General features: G+C 50.3%; 2 protein-coding genes across 4 annotated transcripts in view; both read right to left on the bottom strand.

Annotated features, from left to right (window-relative positions):
• The window catches only part of LOC146338278 (gamma-aminobutyric acid receptor subunit gamma-4-like), a 128,038-nt gene extending 124,461 nt beyond the window's left edge, over positions 1-3,577 (bottom strand). Inside the window, exon 1 of the mRNA XM_084813380.1 lies at positions 3,463-3,577. Within this exon, the coding sequence (XP_084669506.1) occupies positions 3,463-3,577 (115 nt within the window). The remainder of the gene's footprint in view (positions 1-3,462) is intronic.
• GABRA3 (gamma-aminobutyric acid type A receptor subunit alpha3) overlaps positions 2,488-24,780 on the bottom strand; it is a 68,680-nt gene continuing 46,387 nt past the window's right edge. For 2 of the 3 annotated variants that reach the window (XM_084813410.1, XM_084813411.1), the window contains exons 5-10: positions 18,865-19,085; positions 17,330-17,412; positions 15,509-15,643; positions 13,865-14,017; positions 6,627-6,838; positions 2,510-5,099 (exon numbers count right to left, since the gene is read on the bottom strand). In XM_084813410.1, coding sequence (XP_084669536.1) covers positions 4,755-5,099; positions 6,627-6,838; positions 13,865-14,017; positions 15,509-15,643; positions 17,330-17,412; positions 18,865-19,085 — 1,149 coding nt within the window. In that variant the 3' untranslated portion in view covers positions 2,510-4,754. Of the gene's footprint in view, positions 5,100-6,626; positions 6,839-13,864; positions 14,018-15,508; positions 15,644-17,329; positions 17,413-18,864; positions 19,086-24,780 lie in introns of all 3 variants that reach the window. The other variant, XM_084813412.1, reaches the window with a different exon arrangement.

Raw genomic sequence — 24,780 nt, 5'->3', positions numbered from 1 at the left:
AAGCTAGTCCAGGAAACATCAACGTACGTGGGCTTCTTCTGCCCCTTCTCCCCACCCCACATCTTGGCTCCAGGCTGCTTTTAGGGATGCCTGAAAGGACTGAGCTGGTGACACCAAAGGAAAGCCAAGCTCCTGCCTGGAGATTACTGTTGCCTTCCCAGATGGTGTGATGTAATGCCTAATGAGATTTTCTGAACACGTTTGGGATGCTTACCTCAGATGTTCATATGTTTAATAATGCAGAAGGTGATACATTAAGCAGACATCAAAGGAAATGTACAGCATTCAAATCCGTCACTGGCAGTAATGTGACTAAGAACGGGAGGGGTGTGGGAAGCCTCGGAGCAGATCCCAGCTGCCTACCTGCCTGGCTGCAGCCCTCATGAACCTGTTGCTTTCCAGCCCACCAGACAGGTGAGTGGTGAGGAGAGGCCTATGTAGAAGCTTGCATTCAAAGCAAGGCGCTTTCTGCAGAAATTAGTGCTGCTTCTTTATTTCCAAGGGATCATTGAGGGCAGTTTCTTTCATGGAAATCCCGTGGGGGGGGGGAGCCTCTTTCAGGATGAGTCTCCACCTCCCATGGGATTTCAGGAAAGGGATCTTGAGCAGGAGCTGAGATGGGCTCCTTCTAGACTGCCTGTTCCAGTGGAATTCTCAGTCCACTTCCCTCCTCCCATAGGAATTGTGCCACAAGCAGGGAGAGGGAGACAGACAGAGAGACAGACAGGATGCTGGCACAAGCCCTGCATTCTGATGCAACCCCAGCTGTTTACGCACAACCAGTGGTACCAGAATAGGGCTGCACATCCTGTTGTGGAAAAAAGGCAGTGTGGATTAAGCAGTATCCATACTCAGACAAGCGTGCAAATCTGCATCCCATTGACACTTGCGGTTCCTGATCCAGCAATGATGCATGTGGAGAACTCTACTTTCACATACGGACTTCCTGTACTGAATAAAGGAGGTGCTGGCCTACAGACCATAGGTCCAAGCTAGAGCAAACATCATTATTCTTAAGACTTTTTAAGACCCACACACCTTCCCGTGATTGGGCAAAGTCCCGCTCCTCCTCTTTCCAGGTTGCATACGCGCACACACATCCTTCCTGAGCGAGCTCCTTTTCAGTCAGTGAGTCACTCAGTCAGGCATGTGCGCCATGGGAGGACACCTTATGGTCTTCTACTGCTTCATCTCAGCTGAAACAGTCACCTGACAACATAGCTTGATGCCCCTTTTTGGCACTCCCTTTGGCTCGCAACATCTAAGTTATTCTGGCATGTAAAGGTGGGCGGGTACAATAAACCAAAGCTGATATTAGAGTTTTTTTTCAATGTCCCTTCCCCCAGTCCAAAAGCAGGCTTGCAGTTCTAGTAGGACAAAGTGAACCGAGATGGAAACTGCACAGTGCTTCAACCTGGAACTTCCAGGGACACAAAAGAGAAGGGCTGTAACAAAAGGGCTGGTCCTGCTGTACTCAGTCTTGCACCTTTGGAGGCGATGCGAGAGAGGGCCTTCTTGGTGGCTGCTCCCAGGTTCTGGAGCTCCCTGCTGAGGCAGGCTAGGGTGGCCTCGGTGCGGCTGCCCTTCCAGCGGCAGGCAAAGACCTTTTATTCAAGAGCCCTTTGGCATGTAAGCAGGTCTGTTGGGTTGATGCTGTTTTTTATTATGGAATTGTTGTGTTTTTAATTGTGTGTTAATGTATTTGTTTTATTGTTTTAGTCAAGTTTTTATTTAATTTAGTTCCTATGATTGTAAGCTCCCTTGAGTGCCAATTTCTGGTAGAAAAGCAAGGTACAAATCAAATCAACCAATCAATCAATAATACACCTGACAAAATATGTAAAATGTGTGCAACCTTTTCTTGTGCTTGTCCTGCGAGGACAAGCCATGGTTATTGCCATTCTGTAGACAGGGAAGTTGATGCTGATCCTAGAATGGCTTGCTCAGCACCCCTTCAGTATGAGTCCTTGGCTAATGATCTCCAGGTCCAGGGGCAGTTGCCTCTGTATCCCACTTGCTGGGGAGCAGGACCGGAAGGGGGCTCTTGCACTCTTCTACTGCTGGTGGGCGTCCCAGGGGGGGATCCTGCCACTGAAGGAATCAGGATGCTGGATGCGCTGGGTGTTTGGGGTCTGATCCAGCATGGCTCCTCTTCGGTTCTAAGGCTTGCCAGGACCACAGGCCACTCTGCACACAGTCTGAATGCAGGATGGAATGGGGAACGGGGGCAGAAAATGACAACCCAGTCCTGATGGTTGGATGTATACCTAGTAGCTACAGTATACAACAACCCAATATTCTAAAATGTTCAAAGTGAACATTTTTTGAGATCTGAAATTATTTTGTATATAAAAATTAAGATAGATTTTGGATAAACATTTTAGGTGTTCAGAATCCAAAAGCTTGAACAGTAGTACCAAAACCTCATGTAAAATTCAACAGGACTCAAACTGAACATTTTAAGCCCAAACACTTGTGACACAAAATGGAATCAGAAAAGCACCATTTTACCAAGAATTGCATGTTTTATGATCATTATTTCAAAACTTGAAAAACAAAAAGCCCTCTCAAGACATTCTTTTTTAAAAATAGCAATGCTGCACCCTACTCTGAAGGGATGGACTGGGGCGGCACACTGGACAACTGGGACAGAAAGAGAAAGGGGGGTGGGGGATTTGCTCTTCTTGGTTCTCAAGGGCATGCATAGAGACCAGAAAGTTGCCAGAGCGGTTTTTAAAATCCTGAGATTTAGCATCCTTTCAACTTGTTCACTGATGATTCTTATTGTTCAATTCTAATCCTGAGTCACGAAAGAGTGTATTTGTTTTTTTTATGAAAGATTGTCAATAGTGACCTTGCAGGCGGGCTTTGCGGAAAATAAGGGACAAGCAGGTTCCACACACACCCACCACCACCACCACTGCCCCATTTCGTTATTCTTCCATAGGAGGACTGTGTTCAGCATTCTGCTCTGTCTTGATTTCACATGGAGAATTTTTAATTTTAGAATCTGCCCATGTGCAATTCCACCTCCATTCATTCACATTTTTTTCCTCTTGAAATTGTGCCATTAAAAAAAAAAAGTATGCGTGGTGCAGAAGAGTGCAGTTTCTCACACAGGCCAAGATAGGGAGGTGATGCTGTTCCCCTGCTCCTCAGAAAGCCCCCTCCCACATCAGCAGAGGACAGTGCCAGTGGGGATGACGTGCCTTCGTCCTGGGAGAGCGCCGCAGCACTTTCCCCAAGTATTATGCATCTGCCAAGAGGCAGAGGGCTGCTCCATTGCCTGGTGGTCTTCAAAGGGTGCAAACGAAATTCCCCCTATCTCTGCTTAATGTCACCAAAGACAAGTATCTGTCCTCCCTCCCTCCCTCTCTTTTTCCAACAGTTCAGTTCCTTAGAGGCTGAGGGGAACAAGCAGCTGAACAAGTCCCTTGCCCTCCCCAGTCTTTAAAATGGCACCTGCTGACGTGGGGAGGAGGCCAGCCTGCTTCTTGCCCTCCTCCTGGAAGATGAGCAAGCAGGGTGTGCCTGCAAACTGCCCATTTTCATGAGGGGGCGGCTGATACTCCAACATGATCTGTAGAGAACAAATGCTTCTTGTGTACAAAGGCTTCTATTGTAACATTTCAAAAGAGATTGTAAATGTACATATGAAGAAGCAAAGGCGAAAGGCATTCGCACAAACACATTCTCCAGAAACCATGCTGCACAGTACTTCAGTGTGCACATTTGCCCTTGCACATGACTTAACAAGGAAGAGAAGAAACATGAAAGGATGGCAAACTGCAGCAAGAGCCAACTGTGCACACACAACAATATTTACAAAATCTGAAAATCCCATCCAGCATAACAGCAGATAACCAGCACATGGGTGTCACTCTGTGACCACAAATCGGTAATTCAGAACTACGAAATCCAGGGGGGATTCAGAAGGAGAAATGGTGTAAGCACCCCCAAGGCAAACAAGGAATGCAAGGATAACACTGCCAGACTGTGGGACAAACGGGTGTCCCAGGCCGCTGCCACCACCTGCTCATGCTAAATCCGAGAAGCCATTGCAAATCTGCACCTGCCTTTGATGGAGCCCAGAACCTGCTTGAACTCTATGCCTCTGCAGGCCAAAGTCTGAGTCTTCCCTCCCTCCCTGCTCCCACATCCTCTGCTAAGGGCGACCCCAAGGTGGAGTTAAGTAGCTCTCCAAACTGGAACATCTTTCTCCCCGTGGTAGCAGCTAGTCCACAGAAGAAAAAGCACGGCAGAAGGGGGGCCAACAAGCAAGCTGCACTGGGGGATGCTCTGCTTCCTTGAGAAGGTGGCAACTGGAGTCAACAGGGCAGTCCGCCAGAGGGCACTGGAGGGAGGAGGAAGCAGCCCAGCTTTCCACAGAACAGCAGGGAATGATCTGGGCATGACACTAGCTTCCATGGGGAGGGGGGGTGGATGGGTGGGGACACAAGGGACTCAGGGGAGATGGATGTCAGACGTACCATGTTTGAGGCACACTTTTCCATGATACTTCCCCACCACCACACACAACAAAAATAAATGAAAACAACAAGGAACAAATTAAATGTTCTTGGGATTTTCTCCTTTAAAAAAATCACAGTTTGGTTCGCGTGAGAAAGGCAGGCAGTAAAATGAACCATAATAAAAGATAAAATGAATATAGAACTGGTGAGGTGAGCCAGGAGCCCCAGAGACTCCTCTGCCTGAGGGTCATATGGACTGATGGAAGGGTTGCCTGACTGGCCTCATTCCTTGGGGATCATGCCCTTGATGGCCGACTCCCGGTTGACGTATGTGGCCCAGTACACCATATTGAAAATGGCGAACAGGACAGGAAAGACGATGCGGGACATTTTGTCTACCTTGCTGACACTGTTGTAGGTCTTCTTGTGCTCAGGAGGAGGCTTCTCTTCCAAGCGGGGCACCTTTGGGGGGACGACAACAGTGGCGGGCATGGCCGTGGTGGCTGCCGCGCTCTTGGCAATGGTGGGCAGGCTGGGCTCCTTGGGGGTAATGTTGAGGGCATAGGTTGTGCCCACAATGTTGTAGGTGTTGTTCGTCTTCTTAGCCAATGTGATGGGCTCTTTTTTCTGGAAAGAGAACCAAAACCCCTTGGATCCTGGCATAGCTGTGTGGAGCAAAGAGCAGCCAGAGACGTTGGCTGCTGCTGCTGCAGAACTAAAAGGGCCACAAGGGGCAGCTGGCAATGCCCCTTAGGGCCCTTGAGGATCCGTGCATAGTTCTACCACATATCCATCAACAGGCAAATATGGAGCACAATGGATCGTGGCCATGTGGTGTGAGCTGGAAGGCCTTACTGAATGTGGCGTTCACCGAGGTCCTGACAAGACGCCCCGCAGGGAGGTGGGTGGCTCCTACGTGGCGAGTCAGCCTGTTCTAGACAGGGCTGCACTCCCCTCGAAGGAGCAGGCTGTCGCTCGGGTGCTCCACAACCGTCTCCGTCACATGACAGAGGCGGCCTCGGAGGCTTGGCAATGGCGTGCCTTTCACCAGCTTTGCCTGGTTTGCCAGCTACATCCATTCCTGGATGGAGATGATCTGGCCACGGTGGCAGCCTCCTGACTGGATGACTGTAATGTGTTGTACATGGGGCCGCCCTTGAAGACGATTTGGAGGCTCCAGCTGGGGCAAAATGCAGCAGCCAGTCACTCCCTAATCGCTGCCTATTCACTCCCTCATCGAATACAAGCTCCTGGGGCTCAAGTTTAAAGCCCTTGGGACCTAAATACCTGAAGGAGAGCCTCCCCCAGACCAGCCTGCCTGGGACCTAAAATCATCTTTTCCAAGTACCCCCATACATTCTGTGGTGACAAGGGAAGGAGCCTTCTCTGTTGTGGCATGCATTCATGGGCTGCCTTCCTCTTGCAGCCGTGACTCACACCAGCATTGCAATTGTTTTGGCTCAAAACCTTTTCAGTCATATTGGTATTTTCATTTGTTGATATGATTTAGCTGTTCCAGACATTTGCTGCCTTTTTGTTTTATGAAGATGATGTTGTTTTAGTGTTTCAGTGTACAGTGTATTACATTAATCATGCTCCTGTACTCCACCCTCTGGTATCTGCAAGGATGAAGAGCGGTTTTAAACTATTTTAGTAAATGCATACAATATACGGCTGGAGGTTTATGGCAAACGAAGCCTTTCATATAGTTTCCTTGCTGCTGATCAAAGTGCATGTGTGGGTGAGGCTGTTTTGCCAGTGTTTGGGCACTGGTGGGCAGGGGAACCTTCCTGGTTTCTTAGCCTGGTTTACATAGCAGGGCAAAATGAAGAAATCCTTGTGCCAAACCTTGCCGGATGTTGTCAGCTGCACTTATGGGGGAAGCCAGTTTGACTTTTACCTGTCAGAAATTGCTTCTGTGTTACAGGTATGCTGTTAGCTCATGTTATGATGCGTAAAAGCCCCAAGGCACCAGCACAAGGCGGTGCAGTAGCCCTTTTTGTCTCTTGGGGCTGCAAAACGTTGGCGACTTGCTGTCAATATCTCCAGCTCTATGTGGAGTAAGGCTGGAAGCTAGTCTTGCTGGGGTGGGTGGGTGTTCTCACATGCACCCCCCCCCCCGTGTTTGTGCCTCTCCCTTTTTAGCTTTCTCACCTTCATGTCTTGGGCCTCCAGCACCTTCTTGCCATCCCAAGCCCAGCTGCGTTTTGTGAAGTAGTTAACTGCAGCAAACTCAATCAGCGCAGAAAACACAAAGGCATAACAGACGGCTATGAACCAGTCCATGGCCGTCGCATATGCCACTTTGGGCAGCGAGTTTCTTGCGCTGATGCTCAAAGTGGTCATGGTAAGAACTGTGGTGACCCCTGTGGAAACAAAACCAGAGAAGATGCTGTCAAAGGCGGTCACAGAAGGACTCTTCCTCCCCCCGCCCTTGCAAGGCTAGCATGCCTCCTTGGGCCACTGAGCTAAGTCAGCTGCCCCGCAAGATGCCGCAGAGGCACTAAGACCAAAGGAGCCGATGGTATATCTGGGCCCAGTCCCATCATCAGCATGGATGGGGCTGTGTCTAGTTACATCATCAGCACATCTGGCCAAAAAGCACAGCACCCAGTGCAAGGCAGTGAGGCCTAGTGGAAGGAGGCATGGTGCTTGGAGGGAAGGGGTGAAAGATCCTGGTGCACATTCTGACACCGACTGATGCTGTGATACACTCCAAGCACTTTCCTTCCACCCCCCCTACTCTCTTATGATGCACCTGGAAACTCCTGAATGCCATGCATTATGGAGGGATGCGAGGACTGTGTCCATGAAGGCCACACTCAGGATACTGTGTACAGTTTGGTCATCATACCTCGAAAAACTTGTTTTAGAGCTGGAAAAGGTGCAGAAAGGAGCAACCAAAATGATCAAGGGGCTGGAGCAATTCCCCTATGAGGAAAGGTTACATTTGGGCCTGTTTAGCTTAGAGAAAAAGCAAGTAAGAGGAGACATGATAGAGGTGTACAAAATTATGCATAATGTGGAGAACAAAGCTCATTGGTGGGAGATCCAGGACAGACAAAAGGAAGGACTTCACACAGCACATAGTTAAACTATGGCATTCACTACCACAAGATGTAGTGATGGCCAATATTTTGGGTGGCTTTAAAAAGGGATTGGACAAATTCATGGAGGAGAATAAGACTATTTACACCAGTGGCTGGGGAACATGGGCAGGAGGGTGCTGTTGCACTCATGCCCTGCTTGTGGGTTCCTGGTTGACAGCTGGTTGGCCACTGTGTGAACAGAATGCTGGACTAGGTGGACCCTTGGCCTGATCCAGCAGTGCTCCTCTTATGTTCTATCAATGGCTACTAGTCCTGATGGCTGCCTGCTACCTCCAGGATTAGAGGCAGTATGCCTCCGTATGCCAGTTGCTGGGGGACGGGTGGGAGGATGCTGTTGCACTCGTGTCCTGCTTGTGGGCTTCCCAGTGGGGCCTCTTGTTGCCCACTGTGGGCACAGAATGCTGGACTAGCTTGGCCTTTGGTCAGATCCAACACAGCTCTTCTTGTGTTCTCAAGACCAAGCCCCTGGTCCCAGGGCTAAAAGTTGCCCCCTGGGAAGGGCAGGTCAGCCATTACCCTCAGAAGCCAAAGATGGAAGAGAGGGCAGCAAGCAAGCAAGCAAGCTCTGACTGCCCTTCTGCCTTGTGCAGCTTGGTGGGGACTTGAGGAGCTCAGGCGATGTCTTGGGCAAGAAGAGGGCCTGAGGAGGCAGCTGAGTGCCCCCCATGCCCACTGGGCTGGCTTTGGCTGTGCTGCGAGCATCTGGGGGAAGCGTGTGCTGGGGCAGCCCCAGCCCAAACCAGACCGAGGCCAGGCCGGGGTGTGAATGAGGCATCCCCTTCTTCCAGAGAACCATCAGCCTCCTCCTAAGCAAAACCTTCACTGTGCCCAACCAGAAGCTCCCATCATGAGAGAGTTCCGATGGGGAGAGGGGAGCTTTGCTGGATTGGGCGCAGCCCTCTTGCCCGCAGCCCATTCTCCAGATCCCCCCACCTGCCCCGTCTCACTCTCAACCCGTAGTCTAGGAGAAAGCCTGTTGCAGGCCTGTGGCAGGAATCTTGCTAGGGAGCTGAATAGACTGCTGTTCCATTGCCAACACCTGTGTGGGAGGTTAATGAGAGATTAAAGTTCAACAGATGACACAGCAACAGGGCAATGTTGGTGGCTCGCAGACCATCATGGCTGGCCTGGCTGGGGCACTGTGATGAGGAATGGGGGAATGGGGTGTGCTGCAGGGGGGGATCCATTTCCCAGAGAGCCATCCCATGCCCCTGGGGACATTTCCTGGGAATGCATTGGCCACAGCAAGTGCTGTGTCTCAAGTACAAACTGTACAGACGGAGAGGGCTGTTCATCGTGGACTCCGGGTGAGGCTGCACAACCTAAGCTGCACCCTTTGAGAAGCTGGCGCCAAACCCATTTCCTTGCAGCCCCCAAATGGTTAAGCTTCAGTCTGAAATATCTGCATCAAGTGCAAGAACAGAAAGACCTTTCGAGACCTTGTGACCCGACTTCGGGCTGATGCTCAGGGCGCTCAAAGGCCGCAAGCTCCCCACCAAACTCAAGTGAATTTGGGCTGCAGAGTGACACTGGTAACACCACCCGGTGAGTGGCCGGTCTGTGTTAGAATCCGACTTCCCTGCAGTTTCTAGCTCAGCTCCACCAGCTGCAGATGCTTCGGCAGTCCTGCCCAGAGGAGCTGCACTCAGACACAGCAAGCCTTTGATCGTCATTCTCTCTGTCCTGGCAGCAGGCGCAACATTGGGCTGTTCACCTGCAGGCAGCTGGGCCCTGACACTGAGGAGGAGGGCGAAGAGGAGGCCGCTGCTGCGGAGGGAAAGTCAGAAAGCCCCATGCAGCAGCCTCCCAAATGGCAATGCTCAGCTCTCCCTTGCTACTGGACCCAGGGAGGGAGATCGGCCATCGGGAGAGGCTTCAAGAAAGCCAGCTGCTCTGCTTTCCAGCTCTAGACACCTCCCAACACAGGTCAGCATCTTTTCAATCACTACTGCCACCGCCACCCTTGGCTTGCTCAGACAACTGTTTTAAACAAATGAACAAACAAAATATTCCAGAAAGCGTGGGAAAGGTCTGATTGATGTATCCGGCGGCAACTATCACCATGGTGTGATCCTCGCCATGGGTCCTGCCAGCCCTTCATTCTGTACAGCAGATTGCAAGTCCTCAGCCCTTGTGGGTAAAGAGCAGATACAAGAAGAACAAATGAAAAGGCTCCAACTGGAAGGGAAAGGAGGGAGGAAGGGAAAGGAGGGAGGGAGGGAGACCCCAGGGGCATGGGAGTGGTGGTGGTGGTGGTGGTGGTGGAGGTGGTGAGTGTGTGCATGGCCAGGGGGAGCAGGTTCGTTATTTAGGCCCAATGTAGTTCAAGATCCTTCTTCTGAGGCACTGTGGATATAAGCAATATTAAACTGTGACACACATGTATAAACAAACACTTTGATAGCAAATCTCATGATTTTCATCCACAACATGAAGGACCAGAATAATCAAATTATTTATCATGCAGAAAGTTCCCAATGAAATATAAAAAATAAAACCTAAAAAATGTGGCAAGAACTTAATGGCTAACCAATGAAGGTTGCAAATAATGAAGATTAGAAAAAAATAAACCAGGCTGTGAAACAGGAATGACCCCATAAAGCTCATTCATCAGGCTCCGTGTACAGCCTAGCAAAACATACTTTCAGAACATGTAAACTAATAAAAATAACTGTAGTCATTTTACCGAAAATATGTACATTAAACACACATGCACAGAAAAATAACTAACCTTGTCAAAGATAGTTCCCAAGCTGGTCTATAACTGTTGGAACTTTGTAGGGGATGCAGGCAGAAAGAAAACGAAGACTGCAATTCTATGTGCAGTTACCTGAGAGTAAGCCACATTGACCCCTTCATGGATCACTGCCTTGTTGTGGTGAAGGGGCTTGTGTAACTCAGTGAAGCCATAAGCTATGCCGTGCAGGGCCACCCAAGACGGACAGCTCATGGCAGAGAGTTCTGACAAAATGTGGTCCACTGGAGAAGGAAGTGGCAACCCACTCCAGTATTCTTGCAAGAAAACCCCATGGAACGTATCACAAGGCTAAAAGGTACGACGCCGGAAGATGAGCCCCTCAGGTCAGAAGGTGTCCAATATACTACTGGGGAAGAGCAGAGGGAATTTCCAAATAGCGCCAGAAAGAGTGAAGCGGCTGGGCCAAAGCCGAAAGGACACTCAGCTGTGGATATGTCTGGTGGTGAAAAGAAAATCCGATGCTGTAAAGAACAATACTGTTTAGGAACCTGGAATGTAAGATCAACGAATCAAGGTAAGCTGGAGGTGGTCAAACATGAGACGGCAAGATTGAACATCGACATCCTGGGAATCTTAATGTCCCTGATAGGCATGATAGTGCGGTCACTGAACTTGAGCCGGACATCCTAGAGAGTGAAGTCAAGTGGGCCTTAGGAAGCATCACTAACAACAAAGCTAGCGGAGATGACAGTATTCCAGCTGAGCTATTTAAAATACTAAAAGATGATGCTGTTAAAGTGCTGCACTCAATATGCCAACAAATTTGGAACACTCAACAGTGGCCACAAAACTGGAAAAGGTCAGTTTACATTCCAATTCCAAAGAAGGGCAACGCCAAAGAGTGTTCAAACTACCGCACAATTGCGCTCATTTCACATGCCAGCAAGGTGATGCTCAAAATCCTACAAGCTAGGCTTCAGCAGTATGCGAACCGAGAACTACCGGAAGTACAAGCTGGGTTTCAAAGAGGCAGAGGAGCTAGAGATCAAATGGAGAAAGCAAGAGAATTCCAGAAAAACGTCTATTTCTGCTTCATTGACTATGCTAAAGCCTTGGATTGTGTGGATCACAACAAATTGTGGCAAATTCTGAAAGAGATGGGAGTACCAGATCACCTTACCTGTCTCCTGAGAAACCTGTACGAGGGTCAAGCAGCAACAGTAAGAACCAGACATGGAACAACCGATTGGTTCAAAATTGGGAAAGGAGTATGACAAGGCTGCATATTGTCACCCTGCTTATTTAACTTATATGCAGAGTACATCATGAGAAACGCCGGGTTGGATGAATCACAGGTTGGAATTAAGATTGTCGGGATACGCAGATGACACCACCCTAATGGCAGAAAGCGAAGAGGATCTAAAGAGCCTCTTGTTGAGGGTGAAAGTGGAGACTGCAAAAGCTGGTTTGAAACTCAACATTGAAAAAACTAAGATCATGGCATCTGGCCCCATCACTTCCTGGCATAGAGAAGGGGAAGAAATGGAAGCAGTGACGGGTTTTATTTTCTTGGGCTCCAAGATCACCGCAGACAGTGACTGTAGCCATGAAATTAAGACGCTTGCTCCTTGGGAGGAAAGCTATGGCAAACCTAGACAGCATAGTAAGAAACAGAGACATCACTTTGCTGACAAAGATTCGTATAATCAAAGCTATGGTTTTCCCAGTAGCAACATATGTCTGTGAGAGCTGGACTATAAGGAAGGCTGAGCGCCGAAGTATTGATGCTTTCGAACTGTGGTGCTGGAGTAGACTCTTACGAGTCCCCTGGACTGCAAGGAGGTCAAATCAGTCCATCCTAAAGGAAATCAACCCTGAGTGCTCATTGGAAGGACAGATACTGAAGCTGAAGCTCAAATATTTTGGCCACCAAATGCGAAGAGAAAAGTCACTGGAAAAGACCCTGATGCTGGGAAAGACTGAAGGCAGAAGGAGAAGTGGACGGCTGAGGATGAGATGGCTAGATAGCATCACCGATGCAACGAATATGGACCTGAGCACACTCCGGGAGAGAGTGGAGGACAGGAAGGCCTGGCGTGCTACGGTCCATGGGGTCACAAAGAGTCGGACACGACTGAATGACTGAACAACAACAAGCCACATTGAAATCAATGGGACTTTTTTCTGAATAGACATATATAGGGATGAGATTAAAAGCCCAGAGGGAAAACAAAACTTGATTAAAAGCCTCAAACCTGATTAAACCTGGTAGGAAAAAACATCTTAACTCTTTCAAGGGGTAGAAGATCATAAAACCTCATAAGGGCTGGGTCCAGTACCAGAGGCGGTATGCCTGTGTAAACCAGTTGCTGGGAACATGGGTAGGAGGGTGCTGCTGCACTCGTGTCCTGCCTGTGGGTTCCTGGTCGACAGCTGGTTGGCCACTGTGTGAACAGAATGCTGGACTAAGTGGACCCTTGGCCTGATCCAGCAGGGCTCTTCTGTTCTTATGTCATGCAAATCAGATAGACTTAAAATGTCCCTTAGAATGCAAATGTCAAAAAAATGCAAAAGAGGTGCTTCTAAAAGTAATGATAAGAAGATCTTTTATGGCAGACCCTCGACTTGTTGGGAGGTGGAAATTGCACTCAAATGTGCACCACTGAAAGAGGGGAAGGGGGATAAAAGTGACTGTATACAGTTTTGCTGTCAATGTTTGTGTTTATAGATGTGTATTGCAGTCTTATATTGTTTATATTCCAAGTGCCCCTGAAGAAGGATTTAATTTGAAACACAGTGGGCCTAAATAAACCTTTTTTTCTTGTGCACCTGGAGGTCTCCCACCTCCTTTTCTTTGCATCATCTGCCCAAAGAGTCTATTCCTATGAGATTGTGGTTGGACTGAACAACCTCCTGCAGTCCCTTCCAACATGGTGGAGCTCTTGATTTGATTGCAAGATTGGGGTGAGCAAGAGGTTTGCTCAAGAGGTCCAGTGGGTTTGCCCAAGTCTAGCTTGGGAGGACCAAACACCCCAGAGAAGTTTGGTCTTTAAGCATCACACCCCCCTGCCCCCCCCCCCCCCGTTGGAGGGGTGGAGAGTCTTATGGATGCTGAGAGATCCTGAATGCTCTGGGGGAGATTCTAGAAGTCGGTGTTGGTGATCCTGCTACAGAATGGTGAGGTACAGTGGACCATCGACCTCCTGAGCGCCCTGTCTGGTGTTGTGAAGCCCAAGAGGCTCTGTGGTTTTCTGCAGAGCTTCAGATGACGAGAGAGGCTGGAAGGCAGCTAGAGTGCCTTTGGTGTAGGACTCACTGTGAGGATGACCAAACACATAATAATCATGGTAGGTTTACGTTAGCAAGACATTTAAGCTGCCGCTGTTTCCATTTCCTGGGGGAAATCTCAGCGTTTAAGCTTTATACCGAAGTCCACCGTCAGGGTGGAGTTCAGAAGAGTCTGGATGACAGGAAGGAAGGGAAGTCCCAGGGCTGAGGTGGATGCTTCTTCTCGCCCTCACTCCCATCCCCTCCCTCTGCCTCCTCCCGGCTGCCCCCAGATCTTCTTTACACCAGAAACTCACCAAATACTGTTCGTGCCGGGACGCTCTCCCGGTTGAGCCAGAAGGAAACCTGGGACAGAATGACTGTCATGATGCAAGGCAAGTATGTCTGGATCACGAAGTACCCAATCTTGCGCTTGAGGTGGAAGTAGGTGGTCATCACGATGTACGTTCCTGGAGAGATCGGGGTGGAGGTGGAAAGAGAAAGATTACCAGACAGAGTTGCACCCATATTCTGTGAAGCAGGGAGACCACCTGAGCAGGCAAGGAAATTCTCTGATGGTGCCGGCGTGGTGTGGTTATTGGCTGCATACCGATCCAGTAGCTCCCAGATCTGGTGTTCCTTTGCTCACTGCATGCCAGCTTTGCCATCTCCTTGCAGATAATTCCTGTGGTTTTACAACTTGGACATCGTCGCACTGGGGATTAGAGCCCTTCCCACCTGCAACATCTGGCTCCCCTGCTCGCTCATTGAACTGAAACAGGAAGACTCTCAGGTCAAGTCACCTGTTCCTGCATGCAGCTTGGCTTCCCTGCTTGAGCCATCTAAATTGTTATACTGAGGGAGGCTTTATTTGCAGGAACTTTGTTTGGTCCTGCAACTGCTGTGGGGCAGGAGCGAGGGCAGAGAGACCTTGGATTGATCTATCTATCTATCTATCTATCTATCTATCTATCTATCTAATCCATCCATCACATTTCTATACTGCCCAATTGCTGACACACACTGGGCAGTTCACAACAATTAAAAGCACAAATGCATCATAAAAGTACAAACCATAATAAAACCTAGCAGCAATGCAGAGATGTAAAATACAGTAACAGTTTTAAAACAACAGAGCTAAAAGACTAAAGTGCCTGGGAAAATGAAAAGACCTTCACCCAGCACTGGAAAAAGCACAACCTAGGTGCCAGGCAAGCCAATCTGGGAAGCTCATTCCACAGCTGGGCAGAAAAGGCCCTCTTCCTGGTAGCCACCCACCTTACTTCCTTTGCAGGGGCTCCTGGAGAAGGACCCCTGAGGATGATCTTAGGGTCTGGGCAGGCACATCTGGGAGGAGGAGATCCTTCAGATAACCTGGCCCCAAGCCGTTTAGGGCTTTGAATGTTAATAAAAGCACTTTGACTCAGGCCTGGAAATGGGCTGGCAGCCACTGCAGCTGGAAAAGTACTGGCACAACATGATCACACTGGCCAGTCCCCATTAACAGTCTGGGCCCTGTTCTGGACCAGCTGAAGTTTCCAGACCGTTTTTGAAGGCAACCCCACATATAATGCATTGCAGTAATCCAGACGAGAGTTATCTGAGCATGGATAACTGTAGCTAGGCTAACTCTGTCCAGATAAGGATGCAATTGGCATATCAGCCTAACCTACTGGCATAGGCAGGGATCTGCCCTCCCCAACCCGCACTCCATATTGCAACAAGAGTAAATAAATAACCATATTTAAGGAAAGGGAAATGAAGGCTGATCTTGGCGGGACCAGAGCGACTTCTCCCCCTCCCACCTGGCAGTGGGGGCTGACCCTAAAACTGCCCCCCACCCCCTGCCTAGGCTGTAGCTTAGGCCACCTGAGCTCACACTGTGGCTACTGTCTGTGGCTGGGAGTGGCTAAGGCAGCTTGCAGCTCCTTGCGTCCTTTGAGAACCAGCCACTGCGTTACCTGTGCTGGACTCGATGGAGTCTCTCCCCACATTGTGGCCCAGGAGGTCGTACTGATTGAGGCGGGACCCCCCTTCGGCCACCTCCACTTTTCCCAGGGTCCAGGTGTAGATCACTTCTGTCTTGGTGTAGGCATCTGTGGAAGACAGGAGGTGCGCAGACCCATGAGCCCTGCCCCGACAGCCCAGCTGGCAACGGGACAGAGATGGGCTGAGGGCAGCGGCAGCAGCAGCGTCTGCCCAGGGCCATGCACGCAACCCGCCGAGGCACCCAGGAGGGAGGGTCCCTGAATGAAGCGCGCCCTCGTCCACCCCGGTATGGGAGGGAGGCAAGCGGGGGCTCCTGCGCAGCAGTCCCCTGGTGCGCCCCGGCTCTGCAGGCTGCCAAGGCACGGGGGGGGGGGGCTGGCAGCGGCACCTCCTCCGAGGCCTCCACTTGCCTGTGTGGCATCAAGACTGCAATGCCCCCTGCTGGACCGCGGTGCAACTTGCGCTGCCCACGCCAGCGGAGGCTGCGCTGCAAGGCTTCTCTCAGCAGAGCCCCCCGGAGCCCGGCTGGCACTGAGGAGCAGGCCCCTTTCCTCGGGCTCCCCTGAAGCGCCTGCTGGCAGGAAGGACAAGAAGGATACCCACCCTGGCACTGCCCTGGGATGCGGTGGCACTGGGCAGCTCTGGCATCGCTCCGTCTGGGCCCGCTGCTCCTGGCAGGCAAAGCCCAGCAAGCAGCCCTGGGACTCAAGGAAGCCTGTGACCAACGGGGGGCGGGGAGGAAGCTGGAGCTCCACGCCCAGGAGAGGCACAAAAGGGAGCCTGGGGAGGTGCTGCTGACACGCCCACCGCAGGGGGAAGGGGCCTCCCGCGGGATGCGGCCAGCTCGGAGCCCAGGGCTCCTGACGAGGGGCTGCCCCCAGTCTCTCAACCGGCACTTCCGAGGGCGGGAGCGGGGTGGTGGTGTCTGCAGGGTCACCAAGCTCACGTGGATCCCAAGTGGCAAAGTAGCATTTTAGAATTTCCAAATGCCATGCAAATGCCATCCTCTCCTAGCAGGTTGATCATACATTGGTGGATTCAGATTAGATTTACAACCAGCCCTTCCTCCAAAGCTGTGGAACTGCCCTTTATTAGCAGCGCTAGAAGGAAAGCACATGCAATGTCCTCAGCCAATGAATACTCCAATTTAGATCCTGTGTGTCTTTTACTGTATCACAATATGAACTGATCCAGAACTATCGTTGAACCAATTGCTTGATAGCTGTAATGGACAGGGCTGGGAGCTGGGGTATAGAATTCCAAGAGAGGAGTATTTCCAGAGACTTCTATTCAACAATGGATCTTCACCAAATTTTGTATAGTGTGGAGAGGTTAAGCTCAATGAACATGAACCAGAGCAAAGGGCTGGATGCGCCTGATCTCAGAAGCTAAGCAGGGTCGGCCCTGGTTAGTACTAGGATGGGAGACTGCCTGGGAATCAGGCTTCCTGCATTGAGCAGGGGGTTGGACTCGATGGTCTTGTAGGCCCCTTCCCACCCTATGAGTCTTTGTCTATGAATCTGGTAGAAAATGAAAATCAAGGGAGCCAAAATGGGTTAAAATAATAGAACCAAAGAGTTGGAAGGGACCTTAGAGATCACCTGGTCCCACTGCTGGAGCCATCTAGTCTATGGGGCCTGGCAACTTTGGAAATGGCATATATAGATCCTGAGCATTCTGCAGGCTCAGCTCAGAGGTGTGAGCTGACCTGATTAATGGGCTGTCAAGAACCTGCACCCGCTGTTCAAACTGAGAAAGTGACACTTTGTTTCTGCCAACAGTAAAGTACTCACAGCTCCCAAACTTCAGTGGACAGGCATGGACATCCATTGGGAAGTCTTCCAGGTGCATGGGGCATTCCGCATGAATGGTCAATCTGCAAGACATAACGGCCACTGCCGATGGAATCATCAAGTGTGAAACCCTCAGGAAGCATTTCATGGCCGACCCAGTTCTGCCATCCCAAGCAATGGCTGTAATGTCAAGTCTGTCGGTCAGATTGAAATGTACCAGGAGCTACTTGGACTCCCATCGTCCGGGGCTTTTTCAACTGATCTCCATCATCCAGGTCCCATCCATGCTGACACAGATGTATTTCCAAGGCTGTGCTGCTTCATCATGAAATGTACACTCTTAAGGCTGCTTTTTCCTGCATGTGGCTGTTTTTCCCAGAGGCACCTGCACTGTAGGATGGTAGTCATTAAACTGCACAAGTGCCAAGAACATTAAACTCAAGTTTATCTCGTTTGAACATTTCAGTGACAAGTCTCCCACAAGGCCAAGAGAAGAGATGGACTGAACTGGGGGCCTTAAACACGCCGCAGGCAGTCCAGCCCACCAGTTCAACAGGAACATAGGAAGGGCCCTGTGGCTGGATCAGGCCCAAGGCCTGTCTCGCCCGCCCGGCTGTTCCCCTGGTTGCCAGCCAGGTGCCCCAGCGGGAAGCCTGGAAAGAATCGCCTGCTGGTCCTCTTGCGCCACACCGGTGGCCCAGCAGGGCACGTGGCTCTGCATGCGGCGCCCGGCGGCAGCAGCAGCTCTCTGCTCTCCTGCGTCCTGAGGTGCTCCAGCGAGGCGTGCGCCCCCAGGCCTGGGCCCAGTCTGGCCCTCCAGGCCTCTCCTGATGGCCCGCCCCTTTCCCCGACCACCGATCCTGTCGCAGCTCCACAGCTTTGGTGCAGCCCCCACCGCCCCGCTGGGCTGAAATGCCCTTCCTGCAGGTGAGTTGCTGGTGCCCCTTTCGCCTTGGCCCCGGCCACAATGGGAACGCAGCCCCTGAATGCTTCTCTGAGAGGGAAAGCAGCCCACTGGCCGAAGGAGGGCCGATGCCCCTGCGTTCAGCTGAGGTCAGGATCACGGCGGTGGCCACAGGCCCCCAGTGCACCAGGTTCTACTGCGGGGGGTTTGAGGGCACAGAACTTTTTAATGTCTCTTCACATCTCTTCACTCAAGCCCAAATTTGACAAACAGGGAGTGGTGACCTGTCAGTTGAGGGTCAACTGACTTGATTACTTGGGGAAATTGTGACAGATTCCTGTAGATCCCACGCTACCACCAGCTACGGCTCCTCCATAAAAGTTGTGCCATGGCCGTCTTGGGTCCCCCAGGCAGAGATGCCAGTGGAGCCACACCAGGGAAGACGTAGGGGCTGGAAGCAGGCCTAGGCAGGGCGGCTAAGCTGCACAGGTGAGGTGAAAGGAGACCCATCAGAAGAGGCTGGAGGGGTCTGGGACTCTGCACACTCTCCTTCAGCTCTGGGTTTAGGGAAGCGATCCATGCTGGGCATGGAAGAAGAGGGCACAGATTGGGGAAAGAAACTCATTCCTACCTCATGGTATAGAGGAGGGTGCCATTGTCTACCAACCGGAGCAATTTGTTGGGTGTTGTCATGTTGTGGGCTACTGATTTCTTGCCATTGTGAAAGAAGGTGTCTGGGGTCCAGATCTTACTGGCCAACAAGTTGTTCAGGGGGAGGACCTTCATTGGACCGTCAAACTTTAGCCTCTCGTCTCGCCAGGACTGCCGGAAAAACACATCAATGGTGTACTCCTGCCAGAGAAGAGGCTGGTTAGAATTTAAGTCTTTCCACTTCACATGGTTTACTACACTCGCAGAAACAGACAAAAAATAGAGCCCTTGCCCCAGCAGACTTCATGAGGTTCCACACCCTCTAACTGGGTGTCTCCGAGCTCTGCAATCTCGAGCATTCTCAGCAATGCCTAAAGTAGGCTTTGGCAGATACATCAAAGTGTCTTTGCTCCACTTACCGGGGGGCAGGGGAGTCCCCCTTGTGCCTCTCAGGCAAAGCAGAATTAGCAATGGAAGCGCAGAGAGGCCTGGAATGGGCTGGCCTCTCCTCCTGCCCTCCTAGAGCTTAGAGGGTCTATGGACAGGGGAGTGGGAAGGCCCGGTGGTGGGCGCTGTGGGGGCACAGGAGCTTGTGCTGTGGAGGAGAGGCTGCTTGCATGCTGCATCTGACTCAGTGCATGTCAGGCCAGCTCCACGCCCTTGTCCTTGGCACCCAGGACCTTTCATCAAGCAGAAGACAGAGGTGCTTGCACGGCTGCAGTGACATTTGGGGGGGGTCTCAGGGTGGGACAAGCTGTGCCTGAGGCCAAGGCGGACACAAGATCTGGCCATCTTATCTGTTGCTGCAGGGGCAGCTGGCAAGCAGTGGAAAGACCATGACAGCAAGTGGAGTGGCAGGGGGTCTGCATTCCTCTCCTCCATCCAGTGTCTGGAGACATTGTGGCGGATGTGCATTTTACTCTCTCCTTCTCCCCCAGCCCTCAGTCAGGGGAAGGAGGAATGGAGAAGCCCAGCCAGTCAGGAAGGACTGTTTCTTCTCCAGTTCAACTGCTGTGAGGCCACATTTGGGGGGGCTTCCTACCTGCTGAGCAGCCACAGGACACTGGAAAGGTCCCCCATCGCTAGGTCATGCTCCTCACCTGCCACATCTGCTTCTCACAGTGAAACCAGATGTCGGGGCGTCCCGCCCACTCTCTTCCCCCAGTGCATTACTCGCTCTTCATTTGCCCTCACAGCCCCTCCCCCCGGACATGCCCCCTGGCCCCATCTGTCCCACACCCCGCTCTTTCTTTCCTGCCATGCTACGATTCCATGGCAGCAGCTGCTGCTTGTCCTTTTGCTTTTCATCTGCCCCTGGCTCTCTGCTGACAACACTTCCTTTCTGTTAATCTTCTGCTCTTCCTTTCTCTCCCTTCTCAGCAATGTCCCAGCCTGGTTTCTCGTAGAAGGACGTCAGTCTGTGAGTGGAAAGGCCTCCACGACAGACAGCATGCTTGCTTCCCAGGGCACTGAATTCGGGTGGGGGTGGGGGTGAGGAGCTGCTACAGATCTGCTAATGACAATTAGAAGAAGCATTTTCTTTGGAGGTAAATATGACGGTCAAAGCAAGACAAAATGCTCTGCAGATATTCCCCGTGTTTAAGACCTCTTTGGAGATCATAGCGTTCCTGTTTCCCTATGCTGAGTATCTTCTACAGTGGGGTGGTGGAGGAAGGGCTTGCAGGGCCGACGTCGCAGGATATGTTGACTGGCAGGGATGATGCCATCCTCTGCCCGCCCCCTTTGCCCCCTCAGAATCCCCTGTTCCCTCAGAGCTGAGCAGCAGTCCTCACAGTAGCTGGGGGTGGGGTGGGATTTCCCAAGCGACAATATGTTGTTATGAGCGATCCCTCTTGTGTGATACGAAGTATGGGGGGGGGCAGCTTTGTCTTGAATGGGTAACTGACGCAGTCGCTTTACGAAAGGCATGCTCCTGCTGGAGATTCAGGGCATCTCTGTTGTTGTTGTTGTTGTTCAGTCGTTCAGTCGTGTCCGACTCTTGTGACCCCATGGACCATAGCACGCCAGGCCTTCCTGTCCTGCGCTCTCTCCCGGAGCGTGCTCAAGTTCATATTCATTGCATCCGTGATGCTATCTAGCCATCTCATCCTCTGCCGTCCCCTTCTCTTTTTGCCTTCAGTCTTTCCCAGCATCAGGGTCTTTTCCAGGGAGTTTTCTCTTCACATTAGGTGGCCAAAATATTGGAGCTTCAGCTTCATTATCTGTCCTTCCAATGAGCAGTCAGGGTTGATTTCCTTTAGGATGGACTGATTTGACCTCCTTGCAGTCCAGGGCACTCGGAAGAGTCTTCTCCAGCACCACAGTTCGAAAGCATCAATTCTTCGGCGCTCAGCCTTCCTTATAGTCCAGCTCTCACAGCCATACATTACTACTGGGAAAACCATAGCTTTGATTAGACGGACCTTTGTCGGCAAGGTGATGTCTCTGCTTCTTACTATGCTGTCTAGGTTGGCCATAGCTTTCCTCCCAATGAGCAAGCGTCTTTTAATTTCATGGCTACAGTCACCGTCTGCAGTGATCTTGGAGCCCAAGAAAGTAAAATCTGTCACTGCTTCCATTTCTTCCCCTTCTATATGCCAGGAAGTGATGGGGCCAGATGCCATGATCTTAGTTTTTTTAATGTTGAGTTTCAAACCAGCTTTTGCACTCTCCTCTTTCACCCTCAACAAGAGGCTCTTTAGATCCTCTTCGCTTTCTGCCATTAGGGTGGTATCGTCTGCATATCGGAGGTTGTTGATAATTCTCCCAGCAATCTTAATTCCGACCTCTGATTTATCCAACCCGGCATTTCTCATGATGTACTCTGCATATAAGTTAAATAAGCAGGGTGACAATATGCAGCCTTGTCGTACTCCTTTCCCAATTTTGAACCAATCGGTTGTTCCATGTCTGGTTCTTACTGTTGCTTCTTGACCCTTGTACAGGTTTCTCAGGAGACAGGTAAGGTGGTCTGGTACTCCCATCACTTTAAGTATTTGCCACAGTTTGTTGTGATCCACACAATCAAAGGCTTTAGCGTAGTCAATGAAGCAGAAATAGACGTTTTTCTGGAATTCTCTTGCTTTCTCCATGATGCAGCGAATGTTGGCGATTTGATCTCTAGTTCCTCTGCCTCTTCGAAACCCAGCTTGTACTTCCAGTAGTTCTCGGTTCGCATACTGCTGAAGCCTAGCTTGTAGGATTTTGAGCATCACCTTGCTGGCATGTGAAATGAGCGCAATTGTGCGGTAGTTTGCACACTCTTTGGCGTTGCCCTTCTTTGGAATTGGAATGTAAACTGACCTTTTCCAGTCTTGTGGCCACTGTTGAGTGTTCCAGATTTGTTGGCATATTGAATGCAGCACTTTAACAGCATCATCTTTTAGGATTTTAAATAGCTCGGCTGGAATAATGTCATCTCTGCTAGCTTTGTTGTTACTAAGTTACTAACCACTCTGTCTATCAGGTCTAATCCCTGAAATCTATTCCTCACCTCCACTGTATATTCATCAGGGATATGATTTAGGTCATACCTGAACGGTTTAGTGGTTTTCCCGACGTTCTTCAATTTAAGCCGAAATTTTGCAAGAAGCAGCTCATGATCTGAGCCACAGTCAGCTCCAGGTCTTGTTTTGACTGACTGTATGGAGCTTCTCCATCTTTGGCTGCAAAGGACATAATCAATCTGATTTCGATATTGACCATCTGGTGATGTCCATGTGTAGAGTCGCCTCTTGTGCTGTTGGAAAAGAGTGTTTGCTATGATCAGCATGTTCTCATAGAATCATAGAATCATAGAATAGTAGGGTTGGAAGGGGCCTACAAGGCCATCGAGTCCAACCCCCTGCTCAATGCAGGAATCCAAGTCAGAGCATCCCTGACAAATGGCTGTCCAGCCTCGTCTTGAAGGCCTCCAGTGTGGGAGAGCCCACCACCTCCCCAGGTAATTGGTTCCATTGCCGTATTGCTCTGACACTCAGGAAGTTTTTCCTGATGTTCAGCCGGAATCTGGCTTCCTGTAACTTGAGCCCATTATTCCGTGTCCTGCACTCTGGGATGATCAAGAAGAGATCCTGGCCTTCTTCTCTGTGACAACCTTTCAAGTACTTGAAGAGTGCTATCATATCTCCCCTCAGTCTTCTCTTCTCAAGGCTAAACATGCCCAGTTCTTTCAGTCTCTCTTCATAGGGCTTTGTTTCCAGTCCCCTGATCATCTTTGTTGCCCTCCTTTGAACCCTCTCCAGCTTGTCTGCATCCTTCTTAAAGTGTGGTGCCCAGAACTGGACACAGTACTCCAGATGAGGCCTAACCAGTGCTGAGTAGAGGGGAACTAGTACTTCCCGGGATTTGGAAGCGATGCTTCTATTAATGCAGCCCAAAATAGCATTTGCCTTTTTTGCAGCCACATCACATTGTTGGCTCATATTCAGCTTGTGATCGACGACAATTCCAAGATCCTTCTCGCTCGTAGTGTGGTTGAGCCACGTATCCCCCATCTTGTAACTGTGCATTTGGTTTCTTTTTCCTAGGTGCAGAACTTGGCATTTGTCCCTATTAAATGCCATTCTGTTGTTTTCTGCCCAGCGCTCCAGCCTATCAAGATCACTTTGAATTTTGTTTCTGTCTTCCAAAGTATTAGCTATCCCACCCAATTTTGTGTCACCTGCAAATTTGATCAGCATTCCCTGCACCTCCTCCTCCAAGTCATTAATAAAAATGTTGAAGAGCACTGGGCCCAGGACTGAGCCCTGCGGTACCCCACTCGTTACCTCTCCCCAGTTGGAGAAGGTCCCATTGATAAGCACTCTTTGAGTCCGATTCTGTAGCCAACTGTGGATCCACCGGATCGTTGTTTCATCTAGCCCACTTCGAGCTAGTTTGCTCATCAGGATATCATGGGGCACTTTGTCGAAAGCTTTGCTGAAGTCGAGGTATATGATGTCTACAGCATTCCCACGGTCCACAAGGGAGGTGACTTGATCAAAAAATGAGATCAGATTTGTCTGGCAGGACTTGTTTTTGACAAATCCATGTTGGCTTCGAGTAATCACGGCATTGTTGTCAAGGTGCTTCCAGATGGATTGCTTTATGATCTGCTCCAGAATTTTCCCAGGGATTGATGTCAGACTGACTGGTCTGTAGTTCCCAGGTTCCTCCTTTTTACCCTTTTTGAAGATAGGGACAACGTTAGCCTTCCTCCAGTCATCTGGCACTTCCCCGGTCCTCCATGATTTCTCAAAGAGAATAGACAGCGGTTCTGAGAGTTCTTCTGCCAGTTCCTTTATGACTCTAGGATGCAGTTCATCTGGCCCTGGAGATTTGAAGTCATTCAAAGTAATGAGGTGTTCCTTGACCATATGCCTGTCGATCTCAAGCTGCAATCCTGCCCCTTCAGCCTGTACTTCGCCTTTGCCAGGGGGGTCGTAGACCCTCTTTTGGGAGAAGACTGAGCCAAAGTAGGAATTGAGCACCTCTGCCTTTTCTTTGTCATCTGTTATCATTTTGCCATCCTTATTTAATAGCTGAACAACCATTTCTTTCCTCTGCCTTTTACTATGCACGTAGCTGAAGAAAGCCTTTTTGTTGTTTTTAGCATCCCTCGCTAACCTCACCTCGTTCTCCGCTTTAGCCTTCCTGACGCCATCCCTGCAATTCTGTGCTACCTGCCTGTACTCTTCCTTTGTTACTTGGCCTTCTTTCCACTTCCTATATGTGTCCTTTTTTGTTTTCAGGTCATCCCTAAGCTTTTTTGTGAAGCCACATTGGCTTCTTCTGTTGTCTTCCACCTTTTCTTCTTGTTGGAATTGTTTGTGATTGTGCCTTGAGAATTTCCTTTTTTAAAAGCTCCCACCCATCTTGGACTCCTTTTCTTGCTAGCATTGCTTGCCATGGGACC

The sequence above is a fragment of the Heloderma suspectum genome, chromosome 9 (genome assembly GCF_057233095.1).
Source record: "Heloderma suspectum isolate Gila_16-S chromosome 9, 16-S_ref, whole genome shotgun sequence".
NCBI classification, from domain to species: Eukaryota; Metazoa; Chordata; class Lepidosauria; order Squamata; family Helodermatidae; genus Heloderma; species Heloderma suspectum.
This window is presented reverse-complemented; position numbering and strand designations above follow the sequence as displayed.